Genomic DNA, 19,315 nt, shown 5'->3' with positions numbered 1-19,315 from the left:
GAAGGATCAGCTGCTGGTTTGTGTTTATGTGTTTATGTTTGGTTCCTGGGCCGCAGCCCCATCGCCCAGGGCTGACTCCTGGCTCTGCACTCAGGGATCGCTCCTGGAGGGCTCAGAGGCGCCGGGGATGGAGCCTGGGCTGGCCGTGTGCAAGGCAAGCGTCTCCCCGCTGGACTATCTCTCTGGCCCTCAGCTGTCAGCTAAGAAGGAAGCAATGCAAACATGCTCTGCCACATGTGTGCCACCAAACAGGGAAACAGTCATTGGAGTCTCCGACACGGAACCTGCTGTGACCGGAGGTTCCCGGTCACACAACACGGCTGCCGGACTGGACTGGAGGGAGCCGGAGAGACTGAAGCACGGGCTTCGCATGTGGGGGGCTGGGCTCCAAGACCTTGCCCCTCACAATCCCCTGGGCCCGACCGGCTGTGACCCTCGAGCACAGAGCCCAGAGGAGCCCCTGAGCACTGCTGTGCATGGCCCCAGCCCCCTCCCCCAAGAACAAAGCAAACCCTCTCCCCAACCTCACTGTGCTGAGAGGCACAACCCTGGCCTGCGGAGTCTGGGAGCTGGTCCCGGCTGACCCTCCAGTGCTTCCCGACAGAGCCTAGCTCTGGGGGCTCCGTCCCACCCGCCCACGGGCCTTCAGCGGCCCTCCCGGGCGCGTTACCTTGTGAGTGCCGATGATGTCGGGGAAGCAGCCGAGGAAGCCCTTGTACTCGTGGTTACACTCCATCAGGAAGTGCAGGTCCTTCTTGGGCTGCGGGAGAGAGGGGGCGGCTGTGAGCGGCAGGCGGGCTCGCTCAGACAACGAGGAGAAACGAAGGCGTGGAAACATTCGCGGCCTCCCTGAGCCCAGCCACGGGGAAAGCGCAATTAAGGGGAGACATGGGCACTCGGCCCGGCTTCCGGCCCCCACTCTCTGGGGGGCTGTGAGGGCTGGGTGCCGACTGCCACCCTTTGGCTGACGAGACGAGCAGGAACTCGAGGCCCACACCACACGCTGGCGGTCAGCGTCTCCCCTCAGGTGCAGTAAAACACTGGTCATCGCTGCCAGTGATGACCTGCACCTTCCCCGCTTTCTGAGCGTAGTTCCGGCAGCTCTGAAAGCAGGCCTGGACACACACAGCCCACAGAGGCCAGCCCAGCTCCTGCGGTCCACCCTCAGCCCCTAATCCAAACCATCGTTTCCAACGGCCCTCGGAGCCACGGCCAGAAACCACCAAAGAGAACAATCTGAAGAAATTAAAAATAAAAAACCCTGGGCTTCGAGGGGCGGCACGGTGGTACAGCGAACCGGAAGTCTGCCTTGCACAGGGCGGACCTGGGTTCAATCCCCAGCACCCCAGATGGTCTCTGGTCCCTGTCAGGAGGAATCCCGGAGCACAGGGCGGGGGCAACGGTGCTCAGGAGTCCCTGAACATGACCGGATATGGCCCCCAGACAGACAGACGAACCCCACAGGAACATGCCTCAGGGCTGGGAGCACCCGACCAGCTCCCTCCCCAGCGCACCAGGGAGCTACTGCCGCCGTGAAGGGAACCGGGTGGGCTCCGAGTCCGACAAAGGCTCCGCCTGGGGACTGGTGGGGTAGCAGGGTCTGAGCCCAGATCCTGGGGGGAGGGGGCGCGGGAGGGGGCAGCCGACCCCCCTACCAGGGGTGAGAGTCCGTGGGGAGGGGCCCCGGAGGCGCAAGGACGGGCTGAAGGGATTCCTGCCCCACGGCCTCAATGGCCCCGACTCAGACTCTTCCCTCATCCTAAGTCCAGTACTATAGAGCTGAGGGCGGGCAGCGCAGCACTGGGAGACAGTGCCCCAGGGAGACCCCCTCGGCCCTCCCTTAGGGTTCTCGGGAAAGTTTCCATCACCCCAGTGTAACCCAGGAAACACTGTTGCCAAACACAAGGAAGTGAGACTGGGAACAGAAAGGGGCTGTAGGTGGGGTGGGGGTTGAGGGGGCGACTCCCGGGCCGGTACCTGCTCCGCCACGAGGGTGGCGATCTCCTCGTAGGTCTTGCCCGCCTCGGTGAGCGCGTCGTTGAGGTCTGTCTCACCTGAAAGGCATTCCAGGACACGGGACTTGAAAGCACGTTTCCCCGGGATGGGCAGAGGGCTCAGGGCCCCGAGACCCCTCCCCAGCCCTCCTGGAGCTGCCAGGAACGCCAAGTGTCAGGCGGGCAGCCGCGCGTGCAGGGGAGAGGAGGCTGGCCAGCCGCTCATCCCTCCAACTGTGAACAAGGCCGTTAAAGAAAGTGCCAGAGCACTGCCAAGCCCTGTCCATTGAGGCCGGCCAGCCTCCCCCTCCTGCCCACTCCATCACCAAGGAAGACTCCCCAAAGGACGGGACAACCCGGCGGCATGCCCGAGACCAGGCTGTGGCTTCTCTGGTTTGGGGCCACACCCAGCGGTGCTCAGGGCTGAATCCTGGCTCTGTGCTCAGGGACCATTCTGGCGGTGCCCGGGGGACTCTGAGATGCCGGGACTGAACTTGGGGGAGCTGTGTGCAGGGCGGGCGCCCTGCCCGCTGGCCGACTGCATGGGCCCCTGACAGCAGTTGTGCCCCCGTGGCTGCGGCACGTGGGGTGGGACAGTCACCTAAGTGAGGGGAAGGAGGAGCTGAAGGGGCCTTGGCCTGCCCCCCACTGCCGATTCCCCGCAAGGGCCGCTGGCCGGGGGCCCCATCTGAATTTGCGCCCCATGTTTCCTCTCCTGGCCGAGGCACCAGATGCCACATCCCGCAAGGCCGAGGGGACTCGAACACGACTCCCGGCTCCAGGCCGACACCCCCGCTGCGGCCCGGTCACCTGCAGCGCCAGGTCGGGGTGACAGACGGAGCCGAGACGCTGCCCATGGTGAGAACCGGCCCTGCGGGAGCCCAGAGAGGGCCCCTCATCCCTGCACACTCGGGACGGGCACGGAGTGCGCGGCTCCCTGGGAACGGGGCACCACAGGGACAGACGCGGCCTGACCACCCCGCCACCCAGCGGGGCAATGCCGGCTGTGCCCGCCGTGCAGACTTCCCTCTGGGCTAGGGGCCGGTGACAGACTCCTGTGCCGCGACCTTAGCACGGTCTGACACGGGGACAGGCAGTCTGGGCCGGCTGGACCCCGGGGTCTGGCGGAGAGGAGATGGAAACGCCTCGGTCTGCGGGCCCAGAGAACGGAGAAAGACGCACCTTGGTAGCCGCTGGTGCTGAACACGGCGGCCAGGCTCTGCAGGGCCTTCCCGATCTTCTGGTACTCCTTGGGCAAGGCTGGGAGAAGGGGAAGGGCACGGTTAGTCAGTCTGCGCAGAAAGGAGCAAGCAACACCTCCGGCGGGAGGGCCAGGTCAGCCTGCGTCCCCAGGCTCTCGTGTCCCAGGGTCGCCCCAGGTGTTCTCAGGAGAAGGATTCTCTCTAACACTGGCTCTTTGTGGGGGCCCAAGGGATAGTACAGCGGGGGGTGGGGGAGGGAGTTTGCCTTGCACGAAGTCAGCCTGGGTTCAGTCCCCGGCATCTCACAGGGTCCCCGGAGCACCACCAGGAGTGATTCCTGAGGGCAGAGCCAGGAGTAACCCCTGAGCACTGCTGGGTGTGACCCAAAACAAAACAAAGCAAATGAAAAGAAACTTTAAAGACTAAGGCTGCTGGCTGTGCCCAGCCTTCGGCTAAGTACTCCGGAAGGGACAGCTCTCACTGTCCCGCCTAGAGGTGGGAATGTTCCAGGAACCACCAAGAATAATGGAACAACAAGGCGTGGTGGACAGGACGGAGCGAGGCATCCGAGTGGACTGTGCTCCCCAGCACCGCTCCGGGCTGTGTGTCCTCGGGCCAGGAGCCGCCTCTCCCTGGGGCCTGTCCCCCGGGCTGCTGACCTCACAGGCGGGAGGTTTCTACCGGAAGCTGGGCGCTGGCACGGCAGCTCGAGGGCCGTGAAAGGCTCGTCGGCGGCTGGGCCACCAGCAAGGCCAGGCACGCCCGGAGCAGGAAGCTGTGACCTCGGGCCCGGCGCATTCTCCCGCCTCCAGCTTCTTCATTTTTTGGAGGGGGCGCTGGCCGCCTCAGGGCTTGCCCTGACTGTACCCAGGACCGCCTGCGGCGCTGGGAGCACAGCAGGTGACCCCCGAGCCTCCCTCCTGCTCCGGCTCCAGCCCCCACCTTCGCTTCCTGGTCATTCCCGTTATGTTTCATTTCCATGGCTACCTCTTTCCCCCCACACAAGAAACACGTACACTCCTTCCTGGTCTGATGATAATGATATGTTATCATAACCTTTATGGTAACAAAGGTTCTGAGTGGGGGTGGGTAGGGCTGGAGCAATGGTCTCATGGGCAGGACACTGGCCTTGCAGTGGCCAGCCTGGGTTCCATCCCTGGCACCTCAGAGGGTCCCCAGAGCCATGCCAGAGTGATCCCTGAGCACAGCTGGGTGTGGCCCAAAAAACACCGCTTTCCCCCGCCAAAAACCCCAAACCAAAAAAAAGCAATAAATAAATAAATAAATGAAGGAAGCAAGCAGGCAGTCAGGGGCAGGTGGGGACAGGGTGGGACGGGCGGGGAATTGCCCAGTAACCCCTGAGCAGGGGCAGCTGGGACCGGTTTTCTGGCCACACCCTGATAAGCAGGGCTGGGTCCAGTGAGCAGCGCTGTACCAAGGCCCAGACTGACGGTCAGCTCGAGGGCTGAGGATGACCACAAGCGTGTTCTACATGGGGGAGGGGTCCCCAGAGGTGCCCGAGCCCCGGCCCCTGGGACGGCACAAGCTCACTGGAGCGGGTTCCTGGGAGGGCAGTGGCCATCACTGTTCCCACGGTCCGTGCGGAGGCCGCACCTACGCCCAGCGGGCAGAGGAGCCCGTCCCCGCCCCACTCACGCCCTGTGCAGCGCTTCCAGTGCTCCTGGCCCACGGTCAGCAGCTCCTTCACGCCGTCGTCCATGGCCTTGGTGAACTTGCCCACGGCGTCGCACTTCTGCTCTCTGCGAACACACACAGGGGGGCGTGAGACGGGCGTGCAGGGGGGAGGGGAGGGATCCTGCTCTTGCTTTCCCGGAACAGGCCACGGCCCGTGACTCCTGACACAGGTTCCATGCGAAGAGCCCCTTCCCGACTGCCCCCAGCTCTGACTCAGCTGCCCCTCCCCCAGTTCCATGTCAATTCCAACCACAGTATTTCTTTTCTTTTTTTTTTTTTTTATTAATAGTTTATTTTTAATTAGTGAGTCAACGTGAGGGTACAGTTACAGATTTATACATTTTTGTGCTCATGTTTCTCCCTTACAAAGTTTGATAACCCATCCCTTCACCAGTGCCCATTCTCCACCACCAGTAAACCCAACATCCCACGCCCCCTTCCCAGTCCCGTCTCCCCCCACCCCACCCTGCCACTATGGCAGGGAATTCCCTTTTGTTCTCTCTCTCTGGTTAGGTGTTGCCAACCACAGTATTTCTAACGTGACTCAACCACCACCTCTAGGACGGCTCAGGGAGACTCGGTCGGGGACCACCGCAACCCCCTGCAACAATCACACGCGGAGCTTTCCCCGCCCGGTCAGGGAACAGGCCTGCGCACAGCTGGTGAATGCCGCAGCGCGTGGTGTGAGAAAGCCACTTAGCAACCTGGGAAACTCATCCCAACACAGCGTCCAAACACAAAACCAGACCACAGCATCAAGACTGTCGTGTGAAGCCACTTGTGTGTGGACAGAGTTCCCGCTCGTGGTACGCAAGATCAGAAGATGGTTCTGTGGCCAGTAACCAACATACTAACACGGACTTTCTCTCTCGGTCAAGAGATCTTTTTATCTGCCCACTGTTACTTATTTTTATCTTCTGCCCTTCCTTCCTTTTTAATGTTTTTCATTGCTGTTAATTGGTAACACAAAAATACTGATTTTATGCTAAGAAAAATGTCTCAAAATAAAATAGACCCCAAATTTCTATTAGTCATTACATAGGAATTACAACCATTCCAAATTTCCAACCAAGACTATACATATATATAAAATCACATGATAAAAATCAGTATCACAAACAAAATAAGGGCCAGGGAGATAGTACAGGGGGGAGGCGCTGAGCCACGGATACCCCTCAACACCGCTGGGTGGCGCCCTACCCGCCCCCACCAAAACAACCACCCCCAGCGCCACAGCAACAGAGGCTCTGCTCAAGGTGCTGCGAGCTTCCTCTCGAGACCACTCGGAGGTGTCGCTCTGGGACGCTCACCACCCTCTCCTGGGAACACTGCCTGCCCCAGCCAAGGGAAAGGGTGTTCAGGCTGGGGCCGAGTGTGCGTGCACATGAACACACACATGCATGCATACACACACACACACACACACACACACACGTATGCACACATACGTGCAAATACACGTACACACATGCACACGTGGCTTTCCTGCTTTCCTGGACAGCTGGGGCTGGAGTGTGCGTGCACATGAACACACACATGCATGCATACACGCACACACACACATGCACCCATATGTGCAAATACACGTACACACATGCACACGTGGCTTTCCTGCTTTCCTGGACAGCTGGGGCTGGAGTGTGCGTGCACATGAACACACACATGCATGCATACACACACACATGCACACATACGTGCAAATACACGTACACACATGCACACGTGGCTTTCCCGCTTTCCTGGACAGCTGACCCTGTGTCCTGTGCCCACTGCGATTCCAGCCCCACCCCCGCCCCGTGAAAGGGAGCCGCGCGGGGCCTGTCCTCTCACATTTCGATCAAGTCCAAGTCTGGCGCCTCTGGTTCCATGGTAGAGAAGACCATGACGCCCACCAGCTCGTCTTTCTCAGCCTTCCGCTTGCCTGTCTTCCACTCCTGCAAAGGAAGACGAGGGTGAGCAGGCAGGACTCGGTCCGACCCGCCCCTCAGGTCGCCCGCCCCAGCCCTTCCCGGGACAGCTGAGGGTGTGTCTCCTCTCCCACAGCGGGTGAAGCACGGTCCCCGGGTTCTGACAAAGACCTGTCAGAACCAGGTCAGGAACCAGGACGGGCTAGAACACAGCACCCACAGCAGGCCCAGGCTGTGCCTGATGGGGCTCACATGGACAGCAGAGCTGTGTCACGGGCTAGGGGCGCTGTCTGCTAGGACCCCCACAGGACAGGCTGGCTCCCTCCTTGGACCCCCACAGGACACACGGGCTCTCTCCTGGGACCCCCACAGGACACACGGGGCTCTCTCCTGACCCCCACAGGATAGGCTGGCTCTCTCTTGGGACCCTTACAGGACCCGCCGGGCTCTCTCCTGGGACCCCCCTTAGGACAGGTCAGGCTCTCTCCTGGGACCCCCACAGAAAAGTCTGACCCGCCACCAAGACCTAGAAAGGAACGATTCAGCGCCCTGCAGTGTCACTGTCCCCCGTCCTGTCACCTCCCAGCCCCCCGCTATGGGGACCCCGAGCCTCTCTTCTCTGCCACCACTTCCTGGGGCAGCGTGAGCCCCTGGACTGCTGCCCACTGGAAACACTTCCCACTCTGCAGCCCACAGGGAGTGGCCCCGCTTCTCTTACGGCCCATCTGCCCAGCCCCGCCTGGCCGTGGGCAAAGCGCTGAGCTGTTTCCTGGCCTGCACATCCCAGGGGGTCACCAAGCCCCGTCTTGACTATTTTTAGCTCTTCGAGTTTTCTACATCTAACATCACTTCTGTTATTCCATGAAACACAGCAACGGCAGTTCTATTTGGGGGCTTCTTTTATTTCTCTCAACAACATGTCCATTTTTCATACTGACTTTTGTATACTTGTATTTGTTCCTAGAGATCAATTTTTTATGCTATTGTAAATCACTGATTATAGATTCTCTTTTTCTATGTATTGCTGACATACACATTCAGTGTCTTGTATACAGCTGCACCTCACTAGCCACACGTTTCTATGATTTCACCGTAGAATCTTCAGCACTTCTATGGCCATGCATCTAGTCCAGCGACCCTGAAACACACAACCCGGGTCCTGAGTGCTGTCGAGGGCTACGCTGCTGTTGGCGGGTGAGGAAACTGGCCAAGATCACGGAGGGAGTTCAAAGCACAGCCCAGCTCAGCCGGGAGCCCTGCCTACAACCTCTTCCTTCGCTTCTTTCATGTGTCTTAGGGACTCATCCATCAGTGCTGGGGGCCGGCGGCTACGAAGCAACACCCAGTCTTTGAGCTGTCTCTCTGCCATCCCCCCTTTTTTATATCAAAATACCAATAGCTCGAGTTTTCATATTTAGCCAGAATGCAACTTTAGGGGCCGGAGCGGCAGTACGGCAGGGAAGGCTCTTGCCCTGCATGCAGCTGATGTGGGTTAGACTCCTGGGTCCCCAAGGGTCCCCCATGCCCGCCAGGAGGGATCCCTGAGCACAGAGCCAGGAGTAAGCCAAGTACTGCCGGGTGTGGCTCAAATTCCCAAACTGAACAAAACCAAAAAAACCCACCCAACCTTTAGGAGTTGGGTGGGTTTTGCTAATCAAATTCCTGGCACGTCAACCAAGGAAGCCCATGTTAAATTCCTGTGGGATTTTAACCGGGGAGGAAACGAATGTGGAGGCTTCTACGCTGTTTTTGTAACCACAAACTAGCAACGCAGATTTGCAGTGCTGGGACCGCCTCAGAGCGGCATGGCCGGCCGTGCGGAGTATCTGTCTCCACAGCAAAAGGCGCCAAGAGCAGCTGCCAGGGCCGGGCCCATCTCAGACAGAATCAGGGCGCAGGGAGAGGCTGCAGAATGGCCCCCACTTCCCTTCCTGGTGATCCCCAACAGTCAGGAGGGTCCGCCACCTGTGGGCACGAGCGGAAACTGAGGGGAAGGCCCGGTACTTGCAGACCCCTGGCAGACTGGGAACGCACTGTTGGCAAAGGTCTGGGCAGGTGAACCTCCTCACACTGCAACAAGGTGTCTAACACTGTTACCTCAGTAAGCACAAAAATAATCTCGTAACTTTTTTCCAGGAACACAGTAGCAGTCATATCTGCTCTTGGTACCTGAGCTAACAACTTCAGCTGTCATTCTTTAGACGGCTTTCTAGGCTATGCAGCACTTGCTATGAGAGAGGAAACCTCTTCAGAGAATACGAAGGTACAATACATCGTTTGGCAAAGCTGATTCACTGTCACTGTCACTGTCGCTCCGTTGCTCATCGATTTGTTCGAGCGGGCACCAGTAACGCCTCTCAATGTGAGACTTATTGTTACTGTTTTTGGCATATCCAATACACCACGGGTAGCTTGCCGGGCTCTGCCACGCGGGCACGATAATCTGGGTAGCTTGCCGGGCTCTCTGAGAGGGGCAGAGGAATCGAACACGGGTCGGCTGCATGAAAGGCGAATGCCCTACTGCTGTGCTATCGCTCCAGCCCAAAGCTGATTAGGAGAGAGTAATTTCCAAAGGTATCAGAGAGAGCATTTCTCTGCTCTTTCTTTGCAGGGGGAGGGAAGGAGGGAAGGAGTGTGGAGGTGGAAGTGGGTGGGTGGGGAGGCCCATCGGGCTTACTCCAGGCTCTGTGCTCCAGGTTCATTTCTGGTAGGGCTCAGGGGAACACATGGGGTGCCAGGGATCGAACCTGGGTTGCCCTCGCACAAGGCGAGCGTCTAAAGCCCCAGGCTCCCCCTACCAGGCCCTGACAAACCATCAGGCTGTGACCATGTCCAGGGCAGTGCGGGGCTGTCTCCGCAGCATGTGGGGAGAATTCCTCAGCCGTCACTCCCCTCGGTCCCCGGGCCACCTGGGAAACCATCCCGCAAGCACCGCCCCACAGGCTCGGGGGAGACGAGAAACAGCCCCTGGAAGGACAAAGTGGGGTGACGGGACCCCCGCGAAGACCCACCTTCTCGTCCCGGAAGTTCAGGAACTGCTGGAACACTTCGCTCTCAGAGATGACCGGGTGGCGACACATCCTGGTCATCCAGGCCTGCAGCCGCTCCATCCGCATCTTGATAAACTCCTCCTCGAAGCGACCTGCAGGGCAGAGCCAGCGGGAGGACGGTGTGGGCCAGGCACGGGTCACCGGCACTGCCACTGGACAGCCCTCTCTTGCTCCTGGCTTCTTGAAGGATCTGTCTACTTAGCAGTAACCCGGGGTAGTTTTTATAAATCGGAAACAAGCCAACTCCCAACACTCCTGGAAGCCCCGGTGTCCCCCCCACGAACCAACGCCAGCACAGCCCTGTAAGCTCCACCACCAGCCTGGCTTCAGAGACCCAGAAGCAAATCTACAAAGAGATCAAAAGCCGCAGTTCAGCTCGGACCCACGCATGGCTGAACAGACCGAGTAAATTGGAGGGGGGCGGGCTGGCCTGTGCCCGACCAAGCAGAGCCCCCCCAGTCACTTGCTTCCACAATCCAAAATCACCGCCATACCCCCGGCCTGACTCCACCGTCTCAGGACGGACCTCACCAAGATAGAATCTGCTGAAAATTCGGGTATGCGGGTTTGTGACTGAGATCTCCAGGCCTTCTCAGGGTCGGGATGGGCTACCTCCCCCCACCTCCCTGGACTTCTGGAAGCTTTGGCAGTCATGCCCACACCCCAAAGCGGCCACCCAATTGAAAAGCTACTCCAGCCTTACCGTCCCCATAGAAACACTGAGTGCCCTGAACAAACACCATGACCTTTTAGCACCTGTACTGCAAACCATACAGCATGACAGGAAAAGAAGGGAGAGAGCAAGAAGGAAAGTGTCTCCCACAGAGGGAGGCTGGGGTGGGGGATGGTGGGAGGGAAACAGGACAGTGGTGGAGGGATGGGTGCTAGATCACTGTATGATTGAAACCCAATTATGAACAACTTTGTAATGGTCTATCTCATAGATATCCAATTTAAAAATATTTTAATATATATATATATATATACATTTTTTTTTGCCTTTCGGGTCACACCTGGTGATGCACAGGGGTTACTCCTGGCTCTGCATTCATGAATTGCTCCTGGCGGTGCTCAGGGGACCATGTGGGATACTGAGAATCAAACCTGGGTCAGCTGTGTGCAAGGCAAATGCCCTACCTGATGTGCTATTGCTCCAGCCTCTCAATTAAAATTTTATTTAAAAAAAAAGTTAAAAAAAAGTAATGTGGAGTTCATACCCAATTCAATCAGCTTAATTCAATGGCTGAATAAATAGCAGTACTCCTACATTAAAAAATAAAATCAAAACAAGCCACCCAGTGCCTGTTTGAAGACCCATGGGAAAAAACAATGAGAGTGAATTTCCCAATTAACAAGCTTTTAAATTGTGAAGAGAAAAAGCGAAGTATCAAAGTGTTGCTTTCTCCAAGGATCCCTGTGGCACTCAACACATTTAAACATGAATCTTATTTCAATAGGAAAGTATTATATGCTAGCATCATGAAGTTCCTGTGTGGCCACGCAAAGCCCAAGAAAGAGGGTGCACCATGGAAGGTAGTGAAGGTGTGCTGGGGGGGCAGGAGGGTATGCTGTGGGGCAGGAGGGTGTGCTGGGGGGCAGGAGGCAGGAGGGTGTGCTGGTGGGGGCAGGGAGGGTGTGCTGGTGGGGGGAGGGAGGGTGTGCTGTGGGGGCAGGAGGGTGTGCTGGGGGGCAGGAGGGTGTGCTGGGGGGCAGGAGGATGTGCTGGGGGGCAGGAGGGTGTGCTGGGGGGGAGGGAGGGTGTGCTGTGGGGGCAGGAGGGTGTGCTGGGGGGCAGGAGGGTGTGCTGGGGGGCAGGAGGATGTGCTGGGGGGCAGGAGGGTGTGCTGGGGGGCAGGAGGGTGTGCTGGGGGGCAGGAGGATGTGCTGGGGGGCAGGAGGGTGTGCTGGGGGGGGAGGGAGGGTGTGCTGTGGGGGCAGGGAGGGTGTGCTGGGGGGCAGGAGGGTGTGCTGGGGGGCAGGAGGATGTGCTGGGGGGCAGGAGGGTGTGCTGGGGGGCAGGAGGGTGTGCTGGGGGGCAGGAGGGTGTGCTGGGGGGCAGGAGGATGTGCTGGGGGGGCAGGAGGATGTGCTGGGGGGCAGGAGGGTGTGCTGGGGGGCAGGAGGGTGTGCTGGGGGGGGAGGGAGGGTGTGCTGTGGGGGCAGGGAGGGTGTGCTGGGGGGCAGGAGGGTGTGCTGGGGGGCAGGAGGATGTGCTGGGGGGCAGGAGGGTTGCTGGGGGGCAGGAGGGTGTGCTGGGGGGGGAGGGAGGGTGTGCTGTGGGGGCAGGAGGGTGTGCTGGGGGGCAGGAGGATGTGCTGGGGGGCAGGAGGATGTGCTGGGGGCAGGAGGGTGTGCTGGTGGGGGGAGGGAGGGTGTGCTGTGGGGGCAGGAGGGTGTGCTGGGGGGCAGGAGGGTGTGCTGGGGGGCAGGGAGGGTGTGCTGGTGGGGGGAGGGAGGGTGTGCTGTGGGGGCAGGAGGGTGTGCTGGGGGGCAGGAGGATGTGCTGGGGGGCAGGAGGATGTGCTGGGGGGCAGGCGGGTGTGCTGGTGGGGGGAGGGAGGGTGTGCTGTGGGGGCAGGAGGGTGTGCTGGGGGGCAGGAGGGTGTGCTGGTGGGGGCAGGGAGGGTGTGCTGGTGGGGGGCAGGAGGGTGTGCTGGTGGGGGGCAGGAGGGTGTGCTGGTGGGGGGCAGGAGGGTGTGCTGGTGGGGGGCAGGAGGGTGTGCTGAGGGGGCAGCCAGAACGTACTATAGAGGCTCTTGCAGTACACAGACACTGTGTCAGGTAAGGCTGTTCAAACACAGAGCTCATATTTGACTCCGTTTTATAGAAAGTAACTCAGGGCTGTAGCCATTCTCTCCGTTTGCTTTTTAAACTAAGTTAACTGAAAACAGAATTAGTGCAGTAAAGCAAAGGACCACGCTTGGACCCTCCCCCTGAAAGGCAGCGCCCGCGTGATATTTCTGCTTCACAAGTAGAAACCTGAGCATCAGGAGAACACGAGGCAGCTTTCTAAGGCCACGAAACAAAGTCCCTCTCCGTGTATAAAATAACATAATATGAGGTTGACACCCAAGGACAGTAGATACAAGGGCCAGGGGGACTGCCCCATAGCTGGAAGCCTGCTTCATGAGCGGAGGGGAGAAGGCATATGGAATAGAGAAGGGATCACTAAGAAAATGATGGCTGGAGGAACCAGTCAGGATGGGAGATGCATGCCAGAAGTAGATAATGGACCAAACATGGTGACCTCTCAGTGTCTGTGTTGCAAGCTATAATGCCCAAAAGTAGTGAGAGAGTGTGGGGAATATTGTCTGCCATGGAGGTAGGGAAGATGGGAAGAGGGGGGGTATACCGGGGATATTGGTGGTGGGGAATGTGCACTGGGGGAGGGATGGGTGTTTGATCATTGTGAGATTGTAACTCAGACATGAAAGCTTGTAACTATCTCACGGTAAGTCAATGAAATTAAAAACAAAATCAGTCCCTCTCCGTGACGACCCTTCTGGGATGGGACTGTGGCTGGGTGGTGGGAGTCGTTCTCCGCCCCCCCGGGCCTGACAGCAGCTGTGCCGGTACCTGCGCCTGGCCGTGGCTCCCCAGGGCCCTGCTCCAGGTGGGGTTCTGAGGTGGGGGTGGGGAGCAGCTGCAGCAGGGCACACAATGCTACGATTCAGCATCGACGAACCGGAAGCCCCGGCCCCAGCTGGCCAACAAGGCAAAGCCTCCAGGCGGAGCTGAAACAGGAGACGAGGTGGGGGCGGCAGCCCCGGTCCCGGCCCCCAGGCGCTCAGACACGCGTGCACATAGTCACGCAAGGCTCAGACGGCTACTGCGCACATAGGAAGCAGTGAGGATGACCTTCAGAGAAGAAAATAAGACCTCAGGGCTGCTGATTTTTTTTCTCTAAAACGTCTACTCCTCAATTAAAAAAAAAAATGCACAAAGAGAAACTGTGGTATGAGCAGTCCTCAAGGAAAAGTGCTCCACAGGGACAGCCCGGTGATGGTGATAAAGGCTGCGGGAACTTGCAGAGAAAGGGGCATCTTCTCAGGCTGCTACCCCGGGGGGGGGGGGGGGGGAACCGACGCCTCTGCCTTACAGTCTCCCAGGGTCAGGACACATCGCAGGCCACAGTCAGACCCACAGCTACAAAACTGCCGGCAGGAAACGCCACTGCCCTCGGTCACGACCCCTCCAGCGCCATCCACGACGGAACCAGCAGACACACAGGGCCTATTCCAGGGAGGAGCTCTGGGGGCCTGCGGAGAGTCCACTGTGCAGGGCTCACCTGGGCCTGGGCCTCAGCAGCCCGCAGCTCCCGAGTACCACCAGGAGTGACTCCTGAGCACAGCGTCTCAGCACCACCAGGCAGGTCCCCAAAGACAACACCCACAGGCTTCTGGGTCCAACAGGCACCTCGGAGAGGACACAGCCACATCTCCATCACGTGTAAGACACATTGTCTGACAGAGAATGTTTCCAGAGTAAAGAATTCAGAAAATTACACAAGAAAACCATGTAACACAAAGGGGCAAGAGATCTGAATGGCAGTTGGATTGTCCGGGAGTTGTGAAGCTTGAACCCCATGTGGCTGGCCCGGGTCTGATCCCTGGCATCCCATCTGGTCCCCCAGGCACCACCAGGAGTGATCCCTGAGCACCACTGGTTGTGTCCCCAAAGAAAATAAAAAGAAGGAGGCGAGGGGCTGGAGCCATAGCACAGCAGGTAGGGCATTTGCCTTGCACGCGGCCAACCCAGGTTCGATTCCCAGCATCCCATATGGTTCCCCAAGCACTGCCAGGAGTGATTCCTGAGTGCAGAGCCAGGAGTAACCCCTGAGCATCGCCAGGTGTGACCCCAAAAAGCAAAAAAAAAAAAAAAAGGAGGCGAACAGACATGTCATCAAAAAAAAAAATTGCAAGGGGCTGACCTGGGCACCCCATACGCTGATCAGAACCAAGAACCAAGACCAGATAACACCATAGCCCTGTTAGGTTATAATATGAGCAACCAGGAAAGGGGCAGGCGGGGCGAGAGGGCCTGCCTTGTGTGTGACCGACCTGTTTGCTCCTTGGTGCCGCACAGTCCCCTGAGCACTGCCGAGTGCGCCCCTGGAGGCCAGGACGTCCTCAGGCCTGTCTCCGGGACCCTGAACTGAACCGTCAGGCTGGCCGGCTGAGAACTGCTGGGAAGGGTGGCTGGGCCTCCTGCACTATCTGGGAGCCCCCTTAGGCTCCCCCCAGAGAAAGGAGAAAGGTTGTGGAGCCCCCGGTGACTTTCCATCCAGTGCCCCTGGGAACTGCACGGTGCCCCCGCCCCTCCCCCTGCCTTGCAGGTGCCAGGGTTTGAACCCAGGGCCTCACAGATTCGAGGCAAGCACTCTGCCCCTGAGCCGTATCCCTGGCCCCGAGATGGGCGATTTCTCAAACATTAAACCGACACCAACCATGTGCATCCGTCTTTCCGCTCCTTCCACTTTCCTCTACCCAAGAGAAGGGAAAACTGATGCGCTTACGATGACTTGCACACAGAAGTTTACAGCAGGTTTATCTGTAACGGCCCCAAACTGGAGACCCAAACGTCCTTCAGTGAGGGAACAGGAAAACCATCTATGAGACCATCCACATGCCGCAGTGTCAGTGGCACCGCGACACACCAGGTGGATGCCGCTGGAAACGCTTCCAGTGAGAGGAAAGACGCGAGGCACAGAAGCAAACAGCATGCTCCGGTTTGTGCCGAAGCTCGGGAGAAGGTAAAAGCAGAGACACGCGGACCGTCCACTGCTGCAGGCTGGAACTGGGACAGGCGAAATGAAGAGGGAGCGTCTGGGGGCAGAGAGATAGCACAGTGGGCAGGGCAACTGCCTTGCACGCAGCCCACCTGGGTTCGATCCCTGGTATCCCATATGGTCCCCTGAGCCTCACCAGGAGAGATTCCTGAGTACAGAGCTGGGAGAAGCCCCTGAGGATCTCCAGGTGTGGCCCCCAAACAAAAACAAAACAACCGAGCAAATGTCCAGAAAGTGGGCGGTGAGGGGTCTCTCCAGGGGGTGCGGCTGAGGGGGCTCTGCACCCCAACAGGGCCCTCGGGAGCTGTCAGGTTCTCCATTAATGAAGATGATCCACACACCCCAGCCCGAGCTTCCCTCCAGAGACGCTGAGTGTGAACACACACAAGTTTCTCTGAGTACGATGGCGCCTCCTGCCGCCACGGAGCACTTTCCAGGGAGCCAGGTCCCGCTGCCCCTGCACTGGGGTGTGCCTGAGACCAGGCGGCTAGTTTGCCCCCTTCCCTCTGCCGACCGTGGCTCACTCGGCAGCACCACCTCCCACTTGGCCTAGCCGCGGCAGGGCTGGGTCGGCACTGGCCAGCAGGTCCCGGAGGGTCCGGAGGAGGGAGACAGCGAGGGTCTCCTGGAGCGGGTGGGCCATGACATCAGTGCCGGCACCGCGTGTGGGGACGGGCAGATAATGCCGACCTTGTCGGGGCCGCGGGCAGGCGGCGCGGGGAGAAGCGCCAATAAAGAGGCTTCTGTGTCCGTCCGCTTCCTCGGCGCCCGGCCCAGCTGGGGCTCAAAGCTCGGTTTCTTCATCCTGAGGGCTGAGTCCTCGCTCTTCTACGCAGCCTCTGGCTTTCGGCCTCAAGTTGCACTGCTGTTTTTTTTTTTTTCTTTTTGGGTCACACCCGACGATGCACAGGGGTTACTCCTGGCTCTGCACTCAGGAATTACTCCTGGCGGTGCTCAGGGGACCATACGGGATGCTGGGAATCGAACCCAGGTTGGCTGCATGCAAACGCCCTACCCACTGTGCTATTGCTCCAGCCCCCGTGTAGTTGCATTTTTTTTTTAAGGTAAAGGGTAGACAGGAGAACAGGGACTCCCCGTTGCTCCAGACGCAGCCCGCGGGGCCCGATGCAGAGTAAACGCCTCAGTGGAACCTGACAGACGGGCCCGTGCCCCCGAGAGGCCTCGTTCATCCCTGACGGAGAGTATGGGGTTCGGAGAAGGGTGGGGGTGGCCCTCCCTTTCTATGCCCGAGCACAGGGGCAGGACCCCAGAACGCCAAAGGGGTCCTCACCGGACATGGAGTTCCTGGCATGGGGAGGGGGTGGGGCCGGCCAGGCAGCTCAGCTCGAGTGACAACACAGGAAACAGCATGAACCAAACTCACTCCCAGAAAAGCAAGTCTCCGTCGCAGACCGTTTCAGAACACAGCAATCAGGCCCCGAGGTGGAAGGTGCCGAGGAGTTTGCATGGGAAGGCCGGGCGTGCCTGTCCCAGCCGGGGCATGGGGGTGACGCCACCAGGAGGGGCCGGGAAGAGCGGCGGGGGTCCTGGGGCCTCGTGTGCTCTGGCCTGCCCTTTGCCCTCTGCCCTCTGGCTACGAGGGTCTCGGTGCTGCCCCAAACTCCTGACCCCTGCGGCCCCTCCCCCTTCACTGACTGTGCATCTCTTCTCCCTGGGGTGTCGCTGGCCTCGGGTCCGAGTTTCCTCCTCACCCAAGCTTCCCGGGTGTGCCTTCATTCCCACCCTGTGCTGGCCCCTCCCGTCCATCACCGGACAAATGCTCCAGCTACAGGTCAGGCTCTTCCCAAGCTCCTCTGGGCAGCCCAGCGTCCCTCCCAGCTTCCACCCCAGGACACACAGACGGAGTCGGGAACTCGAGCTCCGAGCTCTCCGCGAGGCTGAGGATGAAAACACGAGGGCCCCAGCCGGACGCGGAGACACGGCCCCTGGGCAAGAGGCTGCAGGGAAGCACCCGAGTGTGAAGAATGCCATCCGACACGAACACTCAGTGTCTGAACTCCGGCCTTGTGACATCTCCGTGTCCACTGCAGGCCAGGGGGTCCATTACATCTCGGGGTCATTCCCCACAGTTACAGGAACGCGTAACCAGGGCAGTGACACTGTGAGCGCCCGGGCTGTGCGCCCAGGCTGTGCGGGGCCCTCTGCGAGGGTCCGTCTCGAGGTGACTGAAGCCCAGGGTCAGCCGTGGGAGGACACGGACATGCTGCGCGTGCTCCTGATCTACGAAAGGTTTCCTACGGGCCCCGTTCAGAAAAATGAGAGTTGATCTCCCCGGGGCCTGGGGAACGTGCCTCTCTAAACAGGCCCAGTGCCCGCCACCGCACCCAGAGTGCCCACTGGGCAAACGCCGTGCCGACGGGCTCTGGGTCACACACGCACCTGTGACCTGCTTGTCCGGGAGAGACGGGATGGGAATGGCGGAGCCGAACTTCACCAGGAGCCGCTCGTACAGCCAGTCGAAGTGCTTGTACCTGTGGTTGACGGAGCGGTTCGTGTTCTACGAGAGAAGGGCGGGAGAGGCCGAATGGCGGCGGCTGCGCGGGAGGCAGGCCCGGGGCTGGCCCAGCCCGGCGGTACTCACGGTCGGCGTGAGCTGGTACTCGATGTAGCTCTTCAGCCCGTACATCTTGGAGCCCTTCTTGGGGTCCGCCACCACACAGTCGAACGTCGAGGTAGGGTAGACCCACATGGGGCCGTAGTCTCCGACCTGCCGCGTGCCAGGGACAGGGGCTCGGTTAGGGGGCATCAAACCCTGTGGCAGTTCTCCCCAGGACGACACATCCGGCTCCCTGGGAGGGGGGTGGGGCGCCCTCTCTGCAGCGCTGGGCTCCGGCCCCCGGTATCCTTCCTTCACTTTGACCCCCTCCCACCCCCCACCCCCCACCCCGGGCCCTCCGCACAGCGTGCGCCCAGCTGTCCTGCTCCCAGATGATGCAGTGAGGCACCTGCTGCCTGAAAACATCTAGAAAAATCTGCCAACAGTGAAAATTTGGGTGAAGCCAAAGAGCTTGTGTGACACAATGATGGAGCTGCTGTGGGCAGTCTGAGCGCGGCCCTGGCAGACGGCTTGGTTTGGGAGCTCCTCGTCCAGACCAGGGGGCGCGTTTACCGGGAGCCGATCTCACCACGGTGGGAAGTCACCTTTCCTGCCAACACTGCCGTGGGGAGAAACCCTCATATCTGAACTGGGCTTACCAGCTGAGTATGCAGAGCTGCTCGATAAGGAGCAAGGAAAAGGTGCTTCAAGGTGTGGCACAGGGGGAAATGATTAAACTAATATATACTACTCAGAGTCTGAAAGATTAATAAAAACCCAGAATACCTAATACAAAACCAGGCAGATTCAACACAAGACAGTTACTTGTAACATTCAATGTGTCTAAGAATAGTTTCCAAATGACTAATACCTTTCTTGCTTGAGATATTATAAACAGCTTAATCAGAAACAAACACTGAGAATGCGAATGCACTTACAATGATGGGAATCTTCTCTTTGGGTTTCGCTAGTTGCTTGGCCAATAAATACTGTTCCGTGCCAGGCTTTGCAAATCCAGGAAATCTGAGCATGGAGAGAAGTGCCGTGAGTCCCCTTCCCCTCGCAGGAATGCCACAAGTGTCCCCCACGCTTCTTTCCTCAATGCAACCCTTGAAGCCTTGC

At 59.2% G+C, this 19,315-nt stretch overlaps 1 protein-coding gene across 3 annotated transcripts in view; it reads right to left on the bottom strand.

Moving 5' to 3' along the window:
• Positions 1-19,315, bottom strand: part of SNX9 (sorting nexin 9) — a 71,874-nt gene that overhangs the window by 3,413 nt on the left and 49,146 nt on the right. For all 3 annotated transcript variants that reach the window (XM_055135390.1, XM_055135392.1, XM_055135391.1), the window contains 9 exons: positions 19,132-19,216; positions 18,239-18,364; positions 18,037-18,154; positions 9,810-9,940; positions 6,722-6,825; positions 4,853-4,956; positions 3,177-3,254; positions 1,978-2,054; positions 671-760 (listed from right to left, as the gene is read on the bottom strand). In XM_055135390.1, the coding sequence (XP_054991365.1) occupies positions 671-760; positions 1,978-2,054; positions 3,177-3,254; positions 4,853-4,956; positions 6,722-6,825; positions 9,810-9,940; positions 18,037-18,154; positions 18,239-18,364; positions 19,132-19,216 (913 nt within the window). The remainder of the gene's footprint in view (positions 1-670; positions 761-1,977; positions 2,055-3,176; positions 3,255-4,852; positions 4,957-6,721; positions 6,826-9,809; positions 9,941-18,036; positions 18,155-18,238; positions 18,365-19,131; positions 19,217-19,315) is intronic.

The sequence above is a fragment of the Sorex araneus genome, chromosome 4 (assembly GCF_027595985.1).
Source record: "Sorex araneus isolate mSorAra2 chromosome 4, mSorAra2.pri, whole genome shotgun sequence".
NCBI classification, from domain to species: domain Eukaryota; kingdom Metazoa; phylum Chordata; class Mammalia; order Eulipotyphla; family Soricidae; genus Sorex; species Sorex araneus.
This window is presented reverse-complemented; position numbering and strand designations above follow the sequence as displayed.